Genomic DNA, 24,718 nt, shown 5'->3' with positions numbered 1-24,718 from the left:
AAATGGCGGCAAATGTGTTGTGAGTTGGCACTATTGTTTTCTTTTATATTTTGCTTTGTTTTGTCCGAACGAAATGGACTTTTCCAAGTTCTCTGATGAGAACTTTGATGTTAAAGAGTGGGTGAATTCGGCGCTCAGAATCCGCGATGATCGAACGCCTATTGACGTAAGTTTTATGGTTTGCGACGTGTAAGCTTACTGTTGTTTATGCATGATCCATAGATTACTGCATGATGTTCAGCTGTTTGTAAGCGCATATATTGGAGATGTGCTGATCGAGTATCTTTTTGAAATGTCATTTCATGTAATCTGTTACTACGCATGGAAAATCTAACGTTTATTTTTGAGGTGGCAATGTAGTAAGTACCTTAGTTTGATTATAGACTATAAAATGAAATATGTTAGTTCTTATATATATATGAAACGACGGAAATATACACTGTATGACTTACTCTGGATACTTACTCGTCGTTGATTAAGTGCATTATGGTAAATTATTTATCATCTTGGGAAGAGGAAAAGGGCTTCTCAAAACATTACTATTCATGAAGAGGAATTGTTGAAGGGGACCTAACCTGGCTTTCGTGACAGTGTTTTAATAGTTTTTAATTGTTAAAGAAAACGTTGTTAAGACCTGCATGAAGGTTCTTGATAGTAAGTTTGAAGCATTTTCACCTACATGAATCTCACCATGATCTGCAAAAATGATCAAATGACAAAATCACGTAGTTTCAGTTCTGAGGAAGATTGCTGTTGTGGGGAAAGATTGCATGAAGTGTTGTCTCTGAAAGTGGTTGATTAGACGTAGTTCCTAATGAAACGTTTGAATTAGTTTAGCTATTTTTCTTTCAGGCACATGCGTCAAACTTGGTCATGAAATTACAGTTATTTATCCAGGTTTGTAAAAAAGGCCAACTTAAACTCACAAACAGATACACTGTACTGTACATGTAGTACATTCTCTTTACCTGCAGTGGCCTTGATAATGCATAAACAACAGCCTCCACTTGGCATGAAAATATGCTCGCATATATTTGTCTGCAGACATTATCTGATTTAAGAAGCAAACAGTTTCCTGAGAGCAGAGCTTGAGAAAAAACATGAACTTTGTAGAAACAGATAATGTCCAAGGACAAATATCTGAGCATATTTTTAAAGTCAAATGGGGGCTATTGTGTTCATTATCCAAGAGTTACCAAGTCCCAAGACTGACTATTTAGGAAGCCATGCTATACAGTGGCACTCATGTAATGTCAGGTTAGAGTGTGGAATTCCAGATTAAGTTGTCCAGGTTGGTGCCCAGGTCAGGGACATTGAGTTATGGGCAGGACAGTTGACTCTCTCGGTGCCTGTGTTCACTCAGGTTTATAGTTCAGGGACATTGAGTTATGGGTAGGACAGTTGACTCTCTCGGTGCCTGTGTTCACTCAGGTTTATAGGTCAGGGACATTGAGTTATGGGCAGGACAGTTGACTCTCTTGGTGCCTGTGTTCACTCAGGTTTATAGGTCAGGGACATTGAGTTATGGGCAGGACAGTTGACTCTCTCGGTGCCTGTGTTTACTCAGGTTTATAGGTTAGGGACATTGAGTTATGGGCAGGACAGTTGACTCTCTCAGTGCCTGTGGTCACTCAGGTTTATGGGTCAGGGACATTGAGTTATGGGCAGGACAGTTGTTTCTCTCGGTGCCTGTGTTCACTCAGGTTTATGGGTCAGGGACATTGAGTTATGGGCAGGACAGTTGACTCTCTCGGTGCCTGTGTTCACTCAGGTTTATAGGTTAGGGACATTGAGTTATGGGCAGGACAGTTGACTCTCTCGGTGCCTGTGTTCACTCAGGTTTATAGGTCAGGGACATTGAGTTATGGGCAGGACAGTTGACTCTCTCGGTGCCTGTGTTCACTCAGGTTTATAGGTCAGGGACATTGAGTTATGGGCAGGACAGTTGACTCTCTCAGTGCCTGTGTTCACTCAGGTTTATAGGTTAGGGACATTGAGTTATGGGCAGGACAGTTGACTCTCTCAGTGCCCGTGTTTACTCAGGTTTATAAAGTAGAGGTATAAGTAACAGCATATCAAATACAGTACTAATATTGGGGTGACCCTGTAATGGACTAGCATGGAAATATTTTTATTTTCATGTTAATATTCACAAATTGGCATTCCTGATTTATATTATTTACAGTTATAAATTATAGCAATGTTGCACAATTCTGTTTTTTGTGTGATAACTTTCTTTCCTGGTATTTCAACATAAAATGTGGTACTTTATTTTTAGGAAGTTAACAATGCCTTGGAGGAAACCAGCAATCAATCAGTGAACAACATTCCAAGGTACGGTACTATTGGCACAATAGTATAAGAGAACTGTTGGAATTATTACGAGAATCAAAGAATGAAAAAAAAAATTAATAATCTTTCCCCGAAAGATGAAGTTCTTTATTCACTTTATTGATGAATATACATGTACTCTATAAAATGTTATTTAATTTTCAGTTTTTTTTAGAACAGATTGAGCCTTTAGTTAGTCATGATTACTATAGGTCATTGAAAATTGCTTGACATTATAAATTACAATCTTAGATCACTTTTGTTCACCCATCAGAGTTCTGAGAGAGATAGAGAACATACGCCATGATGCATCGCTGCTGAAAGAACAAATGAATCTTGTGAAGGAGGACATCCGAGTGGTAATATCGAGGCTCTTGAAATTAAAAATACAATCATTTAAATGTGCTATAATATAGTAAGTAAATCATGTTTGATAAGTACTGCACACAGTGAAATCCAACTTATGTGAATTAACAGGTCTTCAACCCATGAGAGTGTCATTTTGAAATTATAATTCTGCAAACATAGGTCAGGGGGTGACATTTTAGTGGAGGAACACTTATTCAGACTATTCCAGTCATTTATATATACATATGTACATGTACATAAACACCGTAACACTTTGTATTGTAGCTTCAACATGCTGTAGTTTTAAATAATTAATTGACTATTACTTTTAAGGTTGAAGAAAACACAGCCCAGTCAATGAAGATGTTGATGGAGATTGACACAGTGAAAACAAGAATGCAGGATGCATCAAGGGCTTTGAAGGTATAGTGTATATCCTACTGTAAACTGTTAATATACTGACCTGAATACTGTAAAATGTTAACATTAAAGTGTCCTAAGGCTTACTTCTCACTTCTCAAAAGCTGGGACAGGTGTTGTTCAGTGACCTTCTGTCCTTGTTACACTGTACAAGTTGAATAGTCAATGGTTCCAGACTTGTTAACTGGGCAAAATGGTACAGCTGTACAGATGGTAACATGATGGATGGTGACTGTTACCATCTGTACAGGTCTACAAGATGGTAACAGCCATGCTGTTGTGCTGGAGCTACAGTATAAGGGGGTGTTCCCTACACCCTTGTCAGGTCAGCTGTCACTGGGTTACAATAACAGCCCCCTTTGATAAAAAACCCTGTTGCAAGACACCATATATGTTGCCTCTAAAGGAAGATGATTCTCAAAAGCTCATAATTTAACCAATGGAAAATGATTTGCATTTCTATAGGTTTTGAGATAGTGGGGAGCTTAAAGTCATCAAGTTCGAGATGCATGTAGCAAACTTTAACTCTCTCCCAGTTAACTACCTTGACTTTGTTATTTTTTATCACCTGTTTACCCACCTTTTGAAGTATTACTGATACTAGAATGAGACCACATTTAGGAATTAAAGGGTAAAGGAAACTTTTTGTTCAGTTCTTGATGCAATTTTACTTTTAGGAAGCAGATAACTGGACAGTGCTGTCATCTGATGTGGATAAAGTTTTTGAATCAGGGGATGTTAAGGCTGTGAGTATAAAAAATGTTGTACATGTTGCACTGCTTCTTGTACAAATTTTGGGCATTTCTGTACTTTGTTTAGGAAACCTTTCTTTGTTTTAAAACTAGTTAAAATGATAATCCTAAGTAATTGATCTTTGCCTTCCAATTTTAGATAGCAGCAAAGCTTGAAGGAATGCACAAGAGTTTGGTAAGTACATACATGTAATTATATATTCCTTGTGGTATGATTTACCTTTGGTTACATGTAGTTTTTTCTTTCTAATGGTTTAAATCCTGGGCTTGACACTAACTTTTCAACTTACTAGCCTAGTGGCTAGTGATATCTTAGATATTACTAGCCAAAACCTTTTTTTTACTAGGCAAGCGTGGAGGTTGGCTACCTTATTACATGAAATTTTCGCGACATGTTTATTTCACAATTTAGGGGTGCACATATTTTGTGACACTTAAATGCGGCAATTTTGCTAAAATTTTGTATTTTGAATCACTTTAACCTCACGTTTTTGAGTAACACAAAATTTATTTCCTTGGCAATGTTACTTAAACATGTCTTTGAATTTAGTAAACTGACTTTATCAAAGGTACAAATTATTATGTCAAAAGTAACAAAAACGCAATGGTGGTTCTGTATGTCAACAGTAACATAATGTGTTATGTTCCCGACACTTACTTATTCATGTCACTTTAATTTTGGGATTTTTTTTAAATCGTGAAATTCGCAAAATTAATGTGTCGCAAAAATTTCAGGTAGGTCCAATAAAAACAGAATTGCTATAAGACTTGAAAGCACAATGCAAGCGATTCTGTTTAATACATAACGTTGGTAATAATTATACTCTACTTAAATTAGTTTCAAAAAAGTTCCAGTTCCTGAAAAGACTTTCAGGACTCTGTTTTTCTCTGAGACTTTCTTGGAAAAATATCGAGACCCCCAAGACATCACTGTAAAAACTGTTGAGACTTCTTCACAGACAGGCGCCATAGAAATGTTTCAAAAGTAAAACAACTATCTGAACAATACTGTAAACCATCATTGGAAAATTTGACTGCAAACAATGGCTGGTTTAAATGTTGAAGGAAATAAATCTTTCTCATCTAATTATTTCTGTAGTGTCAAGTTTGTAAGTATGCATACAACCAGAAATCACCCATGTATTGAACTATGCTAAATGAAATGTTATCCCTTTACAGTTCTGCACTATTTTGTGCATAAAAAAAATTTCCATATGTCCACAATGAAATTCTGACCTTGTTTCCGAGAAAAGTGTAAATTTTGTGTTTGTCGTCCTTAAAGGAGACAGAAACTAGTTCAGCCAATTTCATTTTGTTGACTAGCCAAAGTGGCTAGTGGAAATCGAAAACCTACTAGCCAAAACTAAATTTCTACTAGTCTGTGGCTAGTTGGCTGCCGTTAGTGTCAAGCCCTGGAATCTCTATACTGGAATATTTCTACACTATTAAGTGCAAGTTTATAGTACAAGCTTGACTGTTAGACATCACAGTCATGCAATAAATGTCCAAGTAGTTTACTTATCTCTTTTTATTAATAGACTGTCTTACAAGATGTCCCTGATTATGCTCAGAGGCGTCGACTCCTTGAAGGACTGAAGAACCGGCTGGAGGCACTTCTAAGTCCTAAGATCGTGTCTGCTTTTAATAATCATTCTCTTGGTAAAGATAATGTCTTTAAAAAAGCATCATATGTATTGTATTGTATAATGTAGGTTTTTTCTAAGGGCTCACAGGGTACATTGTATCCTTCTCAGGAAAAAATGTTAATTATTGAGTTTTGTTAGTTTCTTGCTTTGGCTGAAATGCAGCTTGGTGTGTTTGAAGTATCTGTAGTTTTGAAAGCTTTTTTTCATATGGATCAAAATCAATAAATCATATAATTTGCTTGTGATTTTACATGTGCCATGATATGAATGCATGCTCCAAGTTCCTTTATTACTTTGTTGCAGATGACACCAAAGAATATGTTAAAATATTTTCAAACATTGAAAGGCTGGATCAGCTTCAGAATTATTACATCAGATGCCACAAGGTTAGCTATAGTAGTAACTCAACATTGAATTATCAGTTTCTAATAATTAAAATCATGACAAACATATAGTATTATGTTGCAGTTTCATTTATAAACATTTTCTAAGTTGCCCAGTCATGTTTATTACAATAAATTGTTTATTGCAGTGTGTAATGTAAACAAAAGCAAAGAAAAACAGTACTTCCAAGCAGTGCTATAGGTTGATAATTTATCTGCAAACTCTAAATCGACAGACAAAACTCCAAAAGACTTGGAATGAAGTTCGTGTTGAGGATCCAAATAAATCAATGCTGGAGTGGCTATCAACATTCTATGATGTTATCCTTTCCACCTGGCACACAGAGGTACACTGTGAACAAGACTATCAATGAATCTTGTTCTATTGAATAGTTGTTTAAAAATCCAAGAACAAGTCAGACTTAAATGATTTTGGACTGTGGATCATACAGTAGTTTGCGTGAATATGGCATGGTTTACACATGTTATTTATTCGGTTTAGGATATGGAAAACTGAACGTTTTTAATTCAGATAACCGCCTAATTTATACAAAAGTGTGGTGGTTGTGCTCTATGCTAATTACATGGTTGTGCATGCTGTGCAATAGGTGCTTGTGCAAAGGTGTGACATATTTACATGGTGTAACACACACCAAGTGCATACTTGGGTTGACATTGATGTAATCAACTATGCTACCAAGTACGTGACTAAAATGAAAGCAAAATTTTCCTACTGTGGCCAAATCAAGTTTTATGAACCTATACTTACAGTGTAAACCAGGAATAACAGAACAGTAGCATGTCATTAACCACCTACCATTAAAATCTTCCATCTGAAAAACTAGTTGTTATCCGTAGAAAATCATACTGAAATCCAACTGTAATTTACATGTTGAGATGTAGCTCCTATAAAATCTCCACAATAAGGCAAGCTGATCATAATATTTGTTTATACATCATTAGTCAATACTGTAGTGAGAACATGCTACAAATATTTGTACACCAAACTAGTGATAGACAAACAACAAAATGCGAATCACTAGTTGAGCTATTTCTAGTAATCTCTAAGTATACATTTTTACAGGTGACATGGTGTGGGCAAGTCTTTAATGAGCCTGGAACTGTGCTGTGCACACTCATTAGCCAAACACTTGCTCACTTAGACCCATCTCTGTCATCATGTATCACAGAGTTTATAAAGAATGAGTCCAATATCATAGGAAAACTGATTGCGCTGAGACAGGTGAGAGTGCTTCATCATCACATTTTCCTACTTAACCTCTTAGTCACAGCTGGGACATAAGGCTGCAATGATACCCTGCCACTGAACCCTGTGCCATGCCTTAGCCTGTGCTGTCCCATCTATTCCAGCTCCTTCAACACCATCTTCTGCCAGGTGGTTTTTGGCCTGACTCTCTTTCTTCTCCCAGTTGCAGTCCACCCCAAGGCAACTTTGGTTATCTCTTTATGAGCATCCTCAGTACATGACCAAACCATCATAATGTGCGATCCTTAATCTCAAGGGACATTTAAATTCCTACTGTCTGTCTTGCTACACAGTTCCTCATTAGAGATCTTGTAACGTGTAGGCAAGTAAATTATTACAGGAAGGTTGACATTTTCCACAATAGCTGCCTACATGTACACAATTTGTGAAGAAAATAATGTTTTAATTTCTCATGATGTGTAGTGTGTTGTTGGCTGTGTTGTAGCCAAAGATCTTGTCATTTATCTAGTAAAACCAGTCATAAACTTATCATATTAAACTTCTATTTCCTTGTCAGGTAACTTTACGCTTTGCTCATGGTTTGGAAAAAGCAGTCTTGCAGCAACAAGGTACAGTACAAAACATTGTTTTTCTGTTCTGTTCTTTATCACCTGCAGTAGAACTCCCATCTAGAGTTTTCCATGAAAACAGAAAATTGATTATATCTTTATTTTCCTGTGACACCAGACAAATGTAGTGTGCATGCTGTGAATACGCTGGTTGATGCAGTCTACTCACCTTACATTCCATACTTGTTGGATTACCCCACACTGCAACAGACATACCTCGTGGAGCAGTTACAAGCAACACGGCTGGTAAACTTCTTTTGCTACCATTTTCATTTTCATTTTTCATTTTTCATTTCTGCCATCTCAATAATTCAATAATTTCAATTGTTGAAAAATGCAAATCCAATGCACTTAATAAATGTAATTGACTGTATTGTTGATATGCCTCTGTGTCAGTCCTTGTTATTAAGGACACTTGGATTGTGCTTTGGTGCCAAGGATTTTTCATTTGGGATCAGATTTTTTTAGCATAATTTATGTTATTATTGTCAAGCACGTTTAACACAAGCCTTTGGCTGACATGTTGAGATTGTACAAGCACTCCTCACATTACTAAAATAGATAAATTAATTTACTTGGTACTTGCTTTTAACCATATGGCTTGTCTTATGTTTTTTGTGTTTCTTCGCAACACACAGCACACAGATGGCTTCATGGAGACTGCCGGCTTCATGGCTGAATCTGTAGAGAAAATATTTCACCTTGCTGAACAGGTAAGTCAAGTGCTCATCAGCAGTAATCTGTAAATCAGTCCTACTTCTTAAATATGTAGCTATCAAATTTCCAAAGTATGTGTAATAACAGTAATTTTTGAATGCTTCTTTATAGTTTGGTTCTATGCTACCAAAATTGAGTTTGTCCTGGGGATCCAATGATGTTCTACTTTGTTGCTCACAAACATTTGCTTTTAGCATATGCCTCGGATCAGGATGTTACACACTGCACATGTATTTCTGTATGTAATTTAGTTGCAGAACTTTTATAAGTATTAGGTATTTATTTTCTTTTCTTTAGGCAGTTGATTATTGTGTGGAGCTCACTGATGGTTATGCTGTACATGGTCTCTGTCATGTCTTGGAGGTGAGAACCCCTCCAGCTTCTCTGGCAACCTACTGTAGTATAATATTGACAGTAGCAAACTTACATGAAGTCTCATTGTAGCTAAGGAAAAATTGACCCAAAGACTGTGAAGTGTAGTATTCTGTATACACTGTATGATATATTGACAAAAGTTGTGGTTGAAGTCACTCTTGTCTACATGCAGGAGTTCTTTGGTGCATATGCAGGACGTATGGATGAGTGCATTTCAAGTTTAAGAAAAGAATGTTCCCTTGATTTGGATGTTAAAGTAGATATCCAACCAAGTGAAGAATTCAGTGAAGACTGGACGATGTTTCAGAATGCATTCCATCTAATTCAAATTTGTGGTAAGCCACTTGTTTCTGCTTTTAATTGTACTACGTTGTGTCCCTGTGTGGTTGATAGAGAATGCCAATGTAAAGCACAGATGGAAGAAATACCTGAAAAAATTACGAAATTGAATTGTTATGTTCATATTTATTTTGTTCTTGCTTGGTGTCTGAATAATATTTTGAACAGAGCTGTTTTAAATTAAAATAATTAAGCAAACATGTTATTTATCATAAACAGAAACCTCTGCATGGGTAGTCTAGATAATTCCCTTTAAGAAGAACTGTAATCCATTTAAGTCCATTGCCTACTTACAGTGCATGTAGTGACCCTTCAATTTTTTTTCTTTATTTTGATCTGCCTCCAAATGGAGCTAGGTAGTACAAGTTCACACTTGTAATATCGGATCCCCCTAATGTCACTGTCTTTTATTTTGAGCTAAATGTGCGTGTAATTGAAAGTATTCGAACTGAAGGTGTTTTCATCTCACAGATTGCTCACCATTAAAATGTTCTTCCAATTTTTTTGGGCAGGTGATTTACTGATAAAGATGGAAAACCAGGATAAAAGATTACTTGCTGCAATTCTAAGTTGTACAGAGGACGCTGAAAGCCCTGATACTGATGCAATCAAAGAAAAGACTTCTACTCACTTGAGACCATTTCATTGGTACAATTATCTGCAGAAAGAAAGACCTGCTGAGTTTAGTGCATTGAATGAATTAGTCCAGAAGCTTCAAACAGGTAATTTGCACTACAGTTCTTTTACTATTGGTAGTAGCTACTAGTTAAAACAACATTTAGATTCTAGTACAGGTATAATAATTATTATGTCCCAATCCAAATCCTACTGGTAGTCATCCTGTGGTTTGATAAACCAGCTGATTAGTTGTTCTGCACCTTATTATTTTTATTTTGTTAAAGCTAAATACATGTAAGTGTTCTTCAAAGGTAATGCAACATATATTCCAGTCCTGGATAAAATAAAAGTCCATTCCAGGTCACACCCATCTTTGTGTTAGGCTTACTTACAGTTAAATTATCTTCAAGATTGTTTGAATGTAAATTACAATGTCCTGTCTAGAAAAAACCCTGACCAGGGTTTCATGATGTCTTGATCCAGAAATCATTACTAACACTAATAACTGTAATACCACACAACCTAGAGTGGAATGCCATGACTCCAGCTACTAACTAACCCCTGATTCTAAACTAAAACCATAAGGAATTCTTAGACTAACAAACCACTCTGTGACTGCAATTATCATAAGGGTAACATGGAAGGCCTTAGGCTAGTCATGCCCTAATACTAACAAGGCTGCATACCAGAGTATATTGACTATATTATGATATTCTTGTATATCCTGCTCCATACTCCTGTGTTATATAATACCTGCTCCTGCATTGTATATTCTCTTCCCTGCCCATGTGCTCCATATTCTACTCCATACTACTCTATTATATATTCTGATCCCTACTCCTCTGATATATATTCTGCTCCCTGCTCCTGTATTATGTATTCTGTTCTCTGCTCCTGTGTTACATATTCTCCTTCCTGCCCATGTGTTACATATTCTGCTCCATACTCCTGTGTTGTATATTCTGCTCCCTACTCCTGTGTTATATATTCCGCTCCCTACTCCTGTGTTATATCTTCTGCTCCTTGCTCCTGTGTTAAATATACAGCTCCCTGCTCCTGTGGTAAACATTCTGCTCCCCACTCCTGTGATATATATTCTGTTCCCTGCTCCTGTGTTATATCTTCTGCTCCCTGCTCCTGTCGTAAATATTCTGCTCCCTACTCCAGACCTGTGATATATATTCTGCTCCCTGCTCCTGTGTTATTTATTCTGTTCCCTGCTCCTGTGTTATATATTCTGCTTCACACTTCTGTGTGATATATTCTGCTCCCTACTCCTATGTTATATATTCTGTTCCCTGCTCCTGTGTTATATTTTCTATTCCCAGCCCCTGTGTTATATTGTCTGCTTCCTGCTCCAGTGTTATATATTCTGTTCCCTACTCCTGTGCTATATATTCTGTTCCCTGTTCCTGTGTTATATATTCTGCTCTCTGCTCCTGTGTTATATATTCTGCTCCCTGTTCCTGTGTTATATATTCTGCTCTTTGCTACTGTGTTATGTATTCTGTTCCCTGCTCCTGTGTTTTATATTCTGCTTCCTGGTCCTGTGTTGTATATCCTGCGCCCTGCTCCTGTCTTATATATTCTGCTCCCTCTCCTGTGTTACATATCCTGCTCCCTAATCCTATGTTATATATTCTGCTCCTTGCTCCTGCCTTATATATTCTGTTCCCTGCTCCTGTGTTGTGTATTGAGCTCCCTGCTCCTGTGTTATATATTCTGCTCCCTCTCCTTGTAATATTTTCTGTTCCCTGCTGCTGTGTTATATATTCTGCTCCCTTCTCCTGTGATGTATATTCTGTTCCCTGCTCCTGTGTTGTGCTCCTTGGTCCTGTGTTTTATATTCTATTCTCTGCTCCTATGTTATATATTCTGCTCCCATTCCTTTTTAATATTTTCTTTTCCCTGTTATTGTGTTATACATTTTGTGTTATAAATTATCCCCCTACTCCTGTGTTATTTATTCTTCTTCCTGCTCCTTTGTTATACATTCTTCTCCCTGCTCCTGGGTTATACATTCTGCTCCCTACTCTTGTTTGATATATTTCTTCCTTCTCCTGTGTTATACATTCTGCTTTCTACTCCTGTGTTATATATTTTCCTTCCTGCTCCTGTGTTTTCCATTCTGCTGTCTACTCCTGTGTTGTACATTCTGCTCCCTGCTCCTGTTTGATAGATTTCTTTTTTCTCCTGTGTTATACATTCTGCTTTCTACTCCTTTGTTATATATTCTCCTTCCTGCTCCTGTGTTTTACATTCCCCTCCCTACTCCTGTGTTATACATTCTGCTCCCTACTCCTGTTATACATTCTGCTCCCTGCTCCTGTGTTATATATTCTGCTCCCTACTCCTGTGTTATACATTCTGCTCCCTGCTCCTGTGTTATACATTCTGCTCCCTACTCCTGTGTTATACATTCTGCTCCCTACTCCTATGTTATACATTCTGCTCTCTGCTCCTGTTTCATATATTTCTTCCTTCTCCTGTGTTATACATTCTGCTCCCTACTCCTGTGTTATATATTCTCCTTCCTGCTTCTGTGTTTTACATTCCCGTACCTACTCCTGTGTTATACATTCTGCTCCCTACTCCTGTGTTACATATTCTCCTTCCTGCTTCTGTGTTTTACATTCCCCTCCCTACTCCTGTGTTATCCATTCTGCTCCCTGCTCCTGTGTTATACATTCTGCTCCCTGCTTCTATTTTATATATTACTTCCTTCTCCTGTGTTATACATTCTGCTCCCTACTCCTGTGTTACATATTCTGCTCCCTACTCCTGTGTTTTATATTCTGCTCCCTACTCCTGTGTCATATATTTTGTTCCCTACTCCTGTGTTACATATTCTCCTTCCTGCTCCTGTGTTTTATATTCTGCTCCCTACTCCTGTGTTATATATTCTGCTCCCTACTCCTGTGTTATATATTCTGCTCCCTACTCCTGTGTTTTATATTCTGCTCCCTACTCCTGTGTTATATATTCTGTTCCCTACTCCTGTGTTGTATATTCTGCTCCCTACTCCCGTGTTATATATTCTGCTCCATACTCCTGTGTTATATATTCTGTTCCCTACTCCTGTGTTATATATTCTGTTCCCTACTCCTGTGTTATATATTCTGCTCCCTACTCCTGTGTTACATATTCTGCTCCCTACTCCTGTGTTTTATATTCTGCTCCCTACTCCTGTGTCCTATATTCTCTTCCCTACTCCTGTCTTATATATTCTGCTCCCTACTCCTGTGTTATGTATTCTGCTCCCTACTCCTGTGTTACATATTCTCCTTCCTGCTCCTGTGTTTTATATTCTGCTCCCTACTCCTGTGTTATATATTCTGCTCCCTACTCCTGTGTTATATATTCTGCTCCCTACTCCTGTGTTATATATTCTGCTCCATGCTCCTGTGTTATATATTCTGCTCCCTACTCCTGTGTTATATATTCTGCTCCCTACTCCTGTGTTATATATTCTGCTCCATACTCCTGTGTTATATATTCTGCTCCCTACTCCTGTGTTATATATTCTGCTCCCTACTCCTGTGTTACATATTCCCCTTCCTGCTCTTGTGTTTTATATTCTGCTCCCTACTCCTGTGTTATATATTCTGCTCCCTACTCCTGTGTTATATATTCTGCTCCATACTCCTGTGTTATATATTCTGTTCCCTACTCCTGTGTTTTATATTCTGCTCCCTACTCCTGTGTTATATATTCTGTTCCCTACTCCTGTGTTATATATTCTGCTCCCTACTCCTATGTTTTATATTCTGTTCCCTGCTCTTGTGTTACATATTCTCCTTCCTGCTACTGTGTTTTATATTCTGCTCCCTGCTCCTGTGTTATGTATTCTCCTTCCTGCTACTGTGTTTTATATTCTGCTCCCTGCTCCTGTGTTATGTATTCTCCATCCTGCTCCTGTGTTTTATATTCTGCTCCCTGCTCCTGTGTTATGTATTCTCCTGCTTGCTACTGTGTTTTATATGCTGCTCCCTGCTTCTGTGTTATATAGTCTGCTCCCTACTCCTGTATTATATAGGGTGCTTACCATTTAGCAAAAAACTCCAGAAATTTCGGTTGAAAGTCAAATGGAACTGTAATTTTCCAGAAAATCCATTCAGAAATTGTAGTCTACCTTCAGAGGTACTCCTCTATTTCTGTCTGGAATGGAACAGCGGGAATTTCCTTACCATTTGGTAAATTTTCCAGTTTCCAGTCTCTCATCAGCCGAAAACACTCACAAGAAATCAAATTGCAAATGGTAAGCGCCATCTTGTTCGGTTGGTTTGCTGATTTTGGAAAAACCCTTACCATAATACAATGGTCATCCCAACCGGTTTATTCTGACAAATGGTAAGCACCCATATTCTCCTCCCTGCTCCTGTGTTATAATATTCTGCTCCCTACTCCTGTGTGATATATTCTGCTCCCTACTTCTGTATTCTATATTCTTCTCCCTGCTGCAGTGTCAAGTATTCTGTTCCCTGCTCATGTGTTATACATTCTGCTTTCTGCTCCTGTGTTATATATTGTGCTCCCTGCTCCTGTGATATATATTCTGCTCCCTACTCCTGTGTTATATATTCTGCTCCCTGCTCTTGTGTTATGTATTCTCCTTCCTGCTACTGTGTTTTATATTCTGCTCCCTGCTCCTGTGTTATGTATTCTCCTTCCTGCTACTGCGTTTTATATTCTGCTCCCTGCTCCTGTGTTATGTATTCTCCTTCCTGCTCCTGTGTTTTATATTCTGCTCCCTGCTCCTGTGTTATGTATTCTCCTTCCTGCTACTGCGTTTTATATTCTGCTCCCTGCTCCTGTGTTATGTATTCTCCTTCCTGCTACTGTGTTTTATATGCTGCTCCCTGCTTCTGTGTTATATAGTCTGCTCCCTACTCCTGTATTATATAGGGTGCTTACCATTTAGCAAAAAACTCCAGAAATTTCGGTTGAAAGTCAAATGGAACTGTAATTTTCCAGAAAATCCATTCAGAAATTGTAGTCTACCTTCAGAGGTAGTCCTCTATTTCTGTTTGGAATGGAACAGCGGGAATTTCCTTACCATTTGGTAAATTTTCCAGTTTCCAGTCTCTCATCAGCCGAAAACACTCACAAGAAATCAAATTGCAAATGGTAAGCGCCATCTTGTTCGGTTGGTTTGCTGATTTTGGAAAAACCCTTACCATAATACAATGGTCATCCCAACCGGTTTATTCTGACAAATGGTAAGCACCCATATTCTCCTCCCTGCTCCTGTGTTATAATATTCTGCTCCCTACTCCTGTGTGATATATTCTGCTCCCTACTTCTGTATTCTATATTCTTCTCCCTGCTGCAGTGTCAAGTATTCTGTTCCCTGCTCATGTGTTATACATTCTGCTTTCTGCTCCTGTGTTATATATTGTGCTCCCTGCTCCTGTGTTATAATATTCTGCTCCCTACTCCTGTGTTATATATTCCTCTCCCTACTCCTGTGTGATATATTCTGCTCCCTACCTCTGTATTCTATATTCTGCTCCCTGCTCCTGTGTCAAATATTCTGTTCCCTGCTCGTGTGTTATACATTCTGCTTTCTGCTCCTGTGTTATATATTGTGCTCCCTGCTCCTGTGTTATATATTCTGCTCCCTACTTTTGTGTTATATATCCTGCTCCCTGCTCCTGTGTTATTTATTGCTCCCTGCTCCTGTGTTATATATTCTGCTCCCTGCTCCTGTGTTGTATATTCTGCTTCCTGCTCCTGTGTTATGTATTCTGCTTCCGGTGCCTGTGTTATATATTCTGCTCCCTCCTCCTGTGTTATACATTCTGCTTCTTGCTCCTGTGTTTTATATTCTGCTCCCTGCTTCTGTGTTATATATTCTGCTCCCTGCTCCTGTGTTATGTATTGCTCCCTGCTCCTGTGTTATATATTCTGTTCCCTGCTCCTGTGTTATATATTCTGCTCCCTGCTCCTGTGTTATATATTCTGCTCCCTGCTCCTGTGTTACATATTCTGATTCCTGCTCCTGTGTTATGTATTGCTTCCTGCTCCTGTGTTATATATTCTGATTCCTGCTCCTGTGTTATGTATTGCTCCCTGCTCCTGTGTTATATATTCTGCTTCCTCCTCCTGTGTTATATATTCTGCTTCTTGCTCCATTGTTATATATTCTGCTCCCTGCTTCTGTGTTATATATTCTGATTCCTGCTCCTGTGTTATATATTCTGCTCCCTGCTCCTGTGTTATTTATTCTGCTTCCTGCTCCTGTTTTATATATTCTTCTCCTTGTTTCTGTGTTATATACTCTGCTCCCTGCTCCTGTGTAATCTTACCTACATTGCTTCCTGGTCCTGTGTTATATATTCTGCTCCCTGCTCCTGTGTTTTATATTATTCTCTGTTAGTATTGTTATACATTGCTTCCTGCTTTTGTGTTATGTATTATGCTGTCTGTTCCTGTGTTTGTATATTGTGCTCCATACTCCTTCTTCGGATTGCGCCATCACTATGATATTCATTAAGCGTTATTATTGTATTATATTCCCATCAATGTGTCACATGAATACTTTTGCATTCTTGGTGAAAATATTTATACTAGTTATTCAACTTTTTTTTGTGGTATACCAAGAAATATTCTAGTTGTCACTTATTCGTTTTTTTGGTTATACTTACCATTGTGTATTGATGTTTAGCTGGTGAATCTGCTGTAGTCCTCTCCAGTGTTTCTGAGCAGCTTCAGGCCCTTAACGAGCGAGTACACACTTTTGCTTTTGACATTGTGTTCATCCAAATAAGGCAACAGCTAGCTCAGACTCCTAAACTGCAGGTAATATCTGGTTAAAGTGTCACTGGTGTTTTTTTTTATGCTCAGTATTTTGTTAGCAGCAGTTTTTTTTTCCAATTTCGTTGCATTTAAAGCATTTTAATTTTTTTTTTTGACGTTTTGTCACTTCTCTGTTGCTTGGTAAGCGAGAGAAATATTATGTGATGTTTTTAATTTATCATTTATGTTCTTAGTTAATTCTTTTTAATTAAGTCGTAGTCAATTATATTAATATATTAATTATGTTCTTAATATTATTAAAAGGAGATAAACTAGAAAGGGATAACCTCTTTTATCTCTTTTTAACTTTTTCGTTGAAATTGTGAATAAGCAGTTATTATTATTATTGTCATTACTATAACTATTACTATTACTATTAATATTATTCTTATTATTATGATGATGATGATGATTTATAATGGTTTTGATTTTAGGGTACATGTTCACTTGTTTATAGCGCTCAATTGTACTTGTTTGCCAGTTAAGAACGTTTTAAGATCTCTTTGTCCTTCTTAGTTTTAAAAGTCTGTGGTATGTTTTCCAGGTTTGGTCTGCTAAGTCACCTGAGTCAGGAGCGGCATTAAGTGATGAACTGCCCACCTTCAGTTTGTCTCCTTTAGGCTACATTACCCACGTGAGTATGTCTATATCCGTGCTCCACATTAGATCATTGGCTATGATTCATGGTGTAGCGGTGTTCTTATGTGGGTATGGTGTAAAGCCAATAACAGTGTACACGTGCGAGTTTGGATGCAACATCTCTTTGTAGCTTAAAGCCAAGAAATAAGAGAAATCCGTGAAATAATTTTGACTGAAGACACAAGGTTGATTAGGTAACACCGCTCGTTAGAATAGGCGGCTTTCCAGTGATTCTGGTTTCTATGTTATTTGCCTTTGCTGCCTCATCTTGTCTCATCGCGCCTCTAGTTGCATAAGGTGGTAAGTTTGCTGCATGGAGATTGATAATAGTCTTAATAAACGCTTTTAACGTACAGTCCGAGCAGTCTTCACGTATCAATAGCTATCATATGGAAACCAAACTAATCGTGAACTAGCTTACGCTAGTCTGCCCCCTACGCTTGCCACTGTTACAGCAATTGACAATATGATTAGTTTGGTAAAGCAATCCTCTCGATTTCTTTGTTATCATTAGATTGGTGATTACCTTCTGACTCTCCCTCAACAACTCGAGCCGTTCATAACGCAAGAGAATCCTGCACTCGAGGCTGCCATGAAAGCAGGGAACCTGCCCTTCCCGGATCTGCAAGGTATGGCTGTAAGAAAGTTTGGAATTTTGTACAAACTGACTACCAGTAACTTGTATTATCCCTCAGTGAATGACGTGGTAAATTTGTTGTTGAAAAGGATAATCTAGGGTTGATAAAAAATTAACAGGTTCACTGTAAACTGTTTGAAAATTGTATAGAAAAGAGGAAGCGTTATTTAAATCTTCTTATCTTGAACGTTAATTCGCGTAACACGACAAGCCATTTTTTAATGAGAAACTGGAGTGTAAGAACCCGAAAATAACATTCCTGAAATAATCGCTTCCTCGTAACTAGAAAGATTTGTGGGCATTTGAACTCTTGACTATGAACGCAACTTGCCTGTGAGAGATAGAGGGGATTAAAAAGAAGTATTTTGATGACCTTGGATAGTACAGGACAGAGTAGAATGGAGAAATATCGTTGGTGGCTTATGCTCCGGGAGGAGTAACGGGCCAAAGTAAGTAAGTATTTTGATAGCAGTAGTTATTTGTTTTTGGGGTCTGCAGATGAAGATGAGCACCACCCTGGGACTTACTGGATTGGGTCTATCGCCCGTGGAACCATGCACGCTTACACAGAGAGTATCCTACGGATCCATGAGCTGACTCCCTACTCCACTCAACAGCTATTGGCTGATATAGGTGAGTTGATATCTGGCGGCTCAAAAATCTAGAGGAAACTACCAGTAATTCACTCCACGGCTATTCGCCACACGGCGAGGTGCAGGAAGTTGAAAATCGACCTTCAAAAGAGTGGGTAAATAATAGCAAATTAGTAAAAAGCCATTGGCCGAAGTTTTCCCATCCCGTTCCAAAAGCGCAGGAAACCTGTGGGCAAGTAACCTGTGACGTCTGCTATCCAGCTCTAAAAGATCGGGAAAATAGTTGCTACCTACTTTCGTGGGGTTTGAGCTCTACGACATCCGTGCTGAAGAGGAGAGGAAAATGGCTTAAAGCGAATGATGCATTTTAGATCATGCTGATATCTAATGAGATTGTTACGTTGTTACTGTTTTGCCAGATTATTTCTGCAACGTATTGGAAGCACTTGAAGTGACACCAAGTCAGACGTTGACGCACATCAATGAGCTACTCAAAGCATCGGCTGATAAGTAAGTTAATATGTCAGCTAGTGGATTAGCTGACTGTTTGACCGGCTGGCCCAACGAGCAGAGAGTCTGTTTTTCAATTGGTCTGCCTGCCTGCCTGCCTGCCTGCCTACCTGTCTTTCTGTCTTTCTGTCTTTCTGTCCACCTGTCTATTTGTCTGTCTGTCTGTCTATATATGGCTGAAATGCTACTGACGTGTAGGCTAGAAGAAGGGACTGATTTGCCTTTCAGTTAAGATAACAGTGTCAAAAAGATCGCGATCTTCTATCGAGCCTTGTTTTAGTCATTACTAAATACTTCCTTGACTCATAATACTGACTTATTTCATTTCTTCTTCAGATTCCATGACGTTGCCACTGATCTTGGTGTGGAGGATCGAATCACCATGACAATCGTCGGAATAAGAAGCATTCACTAAGTTTTATCGTCAATCAAATAGCGGTTTTAATAAACAATGATAGGTTCCTAAATTCTCTTAACCTAAAAAAAGAATTCCTAATAGCAGTTATGAGAATTTTAAGGCCGATCTTGGGAGTGAATGGGATTCACTTGCAGATTCAATTGTAGAGTTGAATATGACATTCTGTTTGAATGGTAAACGGCTGTCGTAAACCATAGTGCATGGCAAGAATGGCTTGATATATCTTGCTAAAGTTGTCCAAACTTACTTTCTTTTATTTGTAGATTAATTTATAAATTGAAAAAGTGGAAGAAGAAATAGCGAAATTGTCTTTTTATATCATATTATCCCTACAGTTGAAAATATTTTGTAGTCTATGGATCAACTTATAACTGACCGGGACGGAAAATGTGGAAGAAATAGGCGTATTTATTTGTGAAATCCGAGAAAAGTTGTTGAACTGCAGTCCAATAAATTCAATAGACGACAGAAAGTTATCGTCATTGTTTACTATTTGTTTGATATTAGTCGATAATAACTGCGACAAAGAGTCGCTCTTTTCACTCTGAGGGATCCATACTTACTATTTTCGTTGCCTTCATTGGTGGTGTTGTTGTTGTTGAACATTGTTGTTGTTTTTGTGTATTAGCCCGCGTATGAGAGGGCTTGCAGTTGGACGTCCCGTCCAAACTTGAAAAACTTTTTTTAGCGGATATTATGTGATGTAAGAAATTTCACCTATAAACTGCAATCAACCTGGTATTTGTCTATTTTAAAAGAAATTAAAAACAGCACCTCTTTCCGAACCTCGTGCGAGCGCGCACCGAGCGGCTGCTGTTTTCAATCCTTTTCTTTTAATTATTTTCTCAACTTTACTGCAGCATCATTCAACTCTTGTTTTGGTCGTTTCTGCACATTTTTCATCTTTCCTTTACCTTTTTCGCTTTTCAATCTATTCTTCACGTTGTGCTGAATCTTTCCACCACGCTTACCATGGCTTTATGTCTTCTGTAGATGACTATGCTTCTGCTAATGATTTAAAATTTTTACAAACATTTTTAGATACTTACCAACAAGTTCGCGGATCTTCGTTCTCCGCACATGACGATCGCATTCCTAATCTCCATTTGTTGCAAAAAAGAAACTGTTCAAAGCTGTGAAGTTAGTTTTTGACTCAAACTTTAAAACAGCAACTTTTATTCCCTGCGCTCCTCGAGTTTTCAACTTTTTCCTAAGTGCCAGTTGAATCCATTGTCACGTCATAACGTTGACATAGCAACACGCGCGCGTTGACTAACGTATAAGCGCCCTGCTGACACTGAACGAACGCGCACTTTTGAGTAGACTTCAAGCTGTCCCTCTTTTTTCTAAGTACGCCAAAAATCACGCAAAAGAAAGCACAGGAAGAAAAATGGTCGCGCTAGGGCGAAAAAGGTCAAACAATGCAGCAAAACTGTGGGTAATCTTGAACTGATACAGGAGTCCGTTCCAATGATTTTCCATTCAAAGAACTACTCGACTTCCCAGCATTCAACGCGTGGAGTGTTATGAAAATGGCAGCTGAAGAAATGGTGACCTACATGTACGAGCCCTCTGAAGCGTTAAGGAGCCTTTATTTTAAAGTCTGGGAGAACATTTCCTAGCCTGAGCATAAGTTTAAAATGCAAGACGAAGCAAGATATCTAAAACGGTAAGGAATTTTGTGTGAAATAAGTGAATTGCTACAGAAGATTGAAGTGATGCTTGATGATCAGACTGGTTCATTGTACTATATATCTTTGCTTCGTCATGTTTAGCTTATTTCCGTTCATTTCTGACAAAGTTTCTTCTTCGTCTAGGAGGGTGAAGGGTGGAAATATCGATGCCCATCCCACAGAAAAAGCGATTGTTGTTAACTATGAGCTGGAAGCTGTTATTCTTGGCGAGATGGGAGAGCCCATGTTGGGCGAGCGGAAGGAGTGTCAGAAAATGTAAGTTAAAATGATATTAATTCAAGCTTAAAAGCTATTACTCCTTGCTGGTATACCGAAGGCATCGCAAAGAACGGTATCTGCAAGAAGCTGTGGTAAAATATTGACGACTTCAACACTAGAAAAATGGAAAAATTTCATAAAACTGCAAATTATTTTTCTTCCGCCGGCCATCAGTGGTAGTAGCGTTACTCGTTTCCTAGTTACGCATACCAGAATTGTGTACGTTTACCATGAATGCATCATGAGCAAAAACCTCTTGGACACAAATTTGTTGCATTTTTTGTGAATTTTATTTTATATTCTGATGTTACTCCACGAAGAACAATTTTTTAAAACCTTTAATAGTACAAATAAGCTTGATTGAAAACAATAATCGAAAAATGTGTACTACCTATGTAAAACATCAGGATATGTTACATTGTAGTGATGTCACTTGACATTTTCCCTCCTAATAACATGCCTTCTATACCTGGTCAAAGAAAAAAGCACTCAAAACATCTTTGTTGGAACCAAAGGTGTCTCAATCAAGAAACAACTTATCTCATATATTTGTCTGTTTCCCACAGCCAGGGGTTTCATTAACGTTTCAGCAAGGAGTCAATTGGTTTCACAGGCAGCCAAAACTGCTTGATCTGAACGTCTTTATAAGAAAAACCTTTCCCTAGCTATAGGTACTCAAACTAGGAGGGCAAAATCATTTTCATGCCCGATCAATTTGCTCTGTGCCCAGTCCATAATGAAGCCCCTGCACAGTAATTCTCTTGTACTCCATTACCATGTGGAAAAGCACCTTCACTTGATCATGGGTTTCATTAACATTTTCAGTAGGAGGGCAACTGAGTTTCACAGGTGGGCAAAACTCTTTGAAGTGAGCTTATTTATAAGAAATACTTTCCTCTACATGGTCAAACCAGGCCGGCAAAATCATCCTCACAGCCAGTCAAATTGCCCAGTGCATGGCCCTTAATGAAGCACCCTGTGATCAAGGAGTTCTCCTTGAATAAGATCCCCCAGCATCATGAAATTTGAAATTAAAAGCACTCGTAATGAACTTAATATACATGAGGTAAGTGATGTAGGCATCACGGTATCCTTGCTCCTAGAATAATGAATTCATTCCATTTTGGTTTCTTATATAACTTGATTGGTTTATGCCTAAGTCTATATCAACAAAAGAATAACTTAGCCATAGGTATACTCATCATTAGAAGTCTTACAGTTATTGGCTGAATAACTTTTAAAGTTAATTAATTTTAAATTAATTACTTTGTTGACAGAATTCGTCTGCAGAGTCTGAATTCCACAACCAATATAGCAAAGTTAGCTACAGAAGTCATTGAAAAATGCAAGCTCATTCATCCCTCAAAACTTCCTGAAGTTGAGCAGTTGTTATACTACCTGCAGAACAGGAAGGATGCAGGCAAGACCAAAGGTGATTCACTTATTCTTAGCTTTTATTGAGAGATAATTCTGAATATGTCAGGTGATTGACTTGTGTTAAAGAATTTATACTGGATATGTGCCTTTCTGGGATTGTAACTTCATGATTCATGTCTTTTTGTTTAACTAGGCTTCTGACATCTATAAATACATGTACTCTTACTTATTCTCTGTAGGTAAAGAGAAAGGTGACAGCTTGAAAAATGCAGCTGCTGACTTTGAAGGCACTGAGGTACATGTTTATCAGTTTGTTCATGAAGCTTCTAAATCAAAGTAAAAGTAAAATTTTAATGATCTCTAATATTTTCTAGAATATTTGTGCTGAATAGCTTCTGACTGGTATCACAAGCGTAATTTCCAGGTTAACCTGATCAAAAATATACAAGCTGGGGATTAATGCCTTATAGCTATCCATGATAACCTTGTGAGTAGCAACCTCTGTCAAAAAAAAAAAAAAATTCTCTGAATTGACACTTACCAAATAAAGGAGATGGGAATGGGTGACAATGATCCACTAAAGGTCAGCAAACAGAATATGCAACTAAAGCCAAATAATATGCACTCCATGAGAAAATAGGAAACTGGTAATCAGCATTGTTATCTAGGGAGTTAATTTTTTGACGTATAAGGGGATTGAATTACAATGAAAAGATTGATGAAGGGGGCTTAGGTGACAGGGTCTTATGGTTAGTGCATTGGACTTAAGATCAGTTGTTTAGTTATTTTCATTACCTTCACTCTAGCTTGATGAACAAGCCAACATTAACGACATAGAGGAATATGTAGAGTTACTCTATGAGGAACTTCCTGATAAGATTAGAGGAACAGCTCTCATCCTACAGCTGTCGAGAAATCCTGACAACTTGGAGGAGCTTGCAGTAAATGGTAATTTATAGTTTAATATCAATTGATACAAACAAGTGATAAAATTAAGTTTAAGTTGTAGCAGAACTGCTTGCTACATTCATGTAGATCTCTGTGCTTGTTGTACAGTGTCTTTTGTTAGCATTAAAGCAAATATGTGCCAGAAATTACTGGCAAAAAAATTATTTACTTTTCTTTAAAAGTGTGTCAGTTTTGCTTAATATATATGTACATGTAGATACCTCTTTCAAATCTTCTTCTGCTTTCTGGCCTTGTCAGTGCTATACAGTTATCACTTACAGCACTTGTGTGAATTGGCTACATCATTGCCTCTGATCAGGCAAAAATATAATTGCAAATGCTGCAGTTTGAACTGGTTCAGAAGTAATTTTTTTTGCAATTCTTCTCCCCTCGTTTGCAGAACCTGTTTTGGGTGCCATGGCTAGAGTGTTGCGAGAGGACTGGAGGAAGAGCACAGAGTTAACCACCAACATTGTATACATATTCTTCTGTTTCTCCAGTTTCTCACAGTTTCATTCTATCATTATCCATTACAAGATTGGTGCAATGTGTATGCAAGTCATGGAAAATGAGATTAAAAGATATGAACAATGGTCTGCTGAGTTAGAGAAGAAGAAAAACAATATCCTTTTAGTGATCAGAATCTTACCAGTTTTAAATTTCTTCTTTATTGCAGGCCTTTTGGTTGCCAGTTTAAAGAAATAGCTAGGTTATTTTGAATTACTGGTAGATCTTTAAATTCCTGTTGGAGTGTGAGAAACATTTAGGTTCATTGATTTCAACAGTAGTTACTGAGAATTATAAGTAACAATTCCTTCCTGTCCCAGACAAACTGGTACTCTGTAGGCAGTGTAAGAGATAGAAGAGTTTACTAAATTCAATCTACTCTAACTATCTCATACCTGCTGGCTGGTTAAGTCATACTTCCCATGATCATAATGCATCAGTCTTTACGGATTTGTGTGTTTAACCACCTAGCATACTGTCTGTTCTACAGGCAGAGTTTGCATCCCAACTGTTAGTGATATATCACAATTCCTTCTAGTCAGATGCTGACCAACCAATAGGCTGAATGGCTGAA

The 24,718-nt window shown here is 37.9% G+C and overlaps 2 protein-coding genes and 3 pseudogenes across 2 annotated transcripts in view; all 5 read left to right on the top strand.

The window, feature by feature from the left end:
* Positions 1–4: 4 nt before the first annotated feature.
* On the top strand, positions 5–19,838 carry LOC145493958 (conserved oligomeric Golgi complex subunit 7-like). The gene is made up of 23 exons (XM_081473455.1): positions 5–166; positions 853–897; positions 2,279–2,334; positions 2,606–2,690; positions 3,013–3,102; positions 3,777–3,845; positions 3,991–4,026; positions 5,390–5,510; positions 5,801–5,883; positions 6,117–6,227; positions 6,965–7,123; positions 7,665–7,716; positions 7,835–7,962; positions 8,355–8,429; positions 8,731–8,796; positions 8,981–9,143; positions 9,660–9,869; positions 16,433–16,566; positions 17,108–17,197; positions 17,717–17,831; positions 18,338–18,472; positions 18,852–18,942; positions 19,279–19,838. Exons 1-23 carry the CDS (start codon positions 74–76, stop codon positions 19,355–19,357), a joined length of 2,286 nt encoding a protein of 761 aa, XP_081329581.1. The 5' UTR covers positions 5–73; the 3' UTR covers positions 19,358–19,838.
* Positions 10,879–12,104, top strand: LOC145494008 (uncharacterized; annotated as a pseudogene).
* LOC145495344 (uncharacterized) lies at positions 12,183–13,817 on the top strand (annotated as a pseudogene).
* Positions 14,083–16,251, top strand: LOC145495098 (uncharacterized; annotated as a pseudogene).
* Positions 19,839–19,939: 101 nt separating the features above from the next.
* The window catches only part of LOC145493927 (kinesin-associated protein 3-like), a 13,400-nt gene continuing 8,621 nt past the window's right edge, over positions 19,940–24,718 (top strand). The window contains exons 1-6 of the mRNA XM_081473419.1: positions 19,940–21,029; positions 21,178–21,309; positions 22,590–22,744; positions 22,929–22,984; positions 23,496–23,637; positions 24,038–24,259. Coding sequence (XP_081329545.1) covers positions 21,001–21,029; positions 21,178–21,309; positions 22,590–22,744; positions 22,929–22,984; positions 23,496–23,637; positions 24,038–24,259 — 736 coding nt within the window. The 5' untranslated portion in view covers positions 19,940–21,000. The remainder of the gene's footprint in view (positions 21,030–21,177; positions 21,310–22,589; positions 22,745–22,928; positions 22,985–23,495; positions 23,638–24,037; positions 24,260–24,718) is intronic.

Source organism: Orbicella franksi, chromosome 1, assembly GCF_964199315.1.
Source record: "Orbicella franksi chromosome 1, jaOrbFran1.1, whole genome shotgun sequence".
Classification (NCBI taxonomy): domain Eukaryota; kingdom Metazoa; phylum Cnidaria; class Anthozoa; order Scleractinia; family Merulinidae; genus Orbicella; species Orbicella franksi.
Note: the sequence above shows the minus strand (reverse complement) of the source record. Positions and strands in the feature narration are given on the sequence as shown.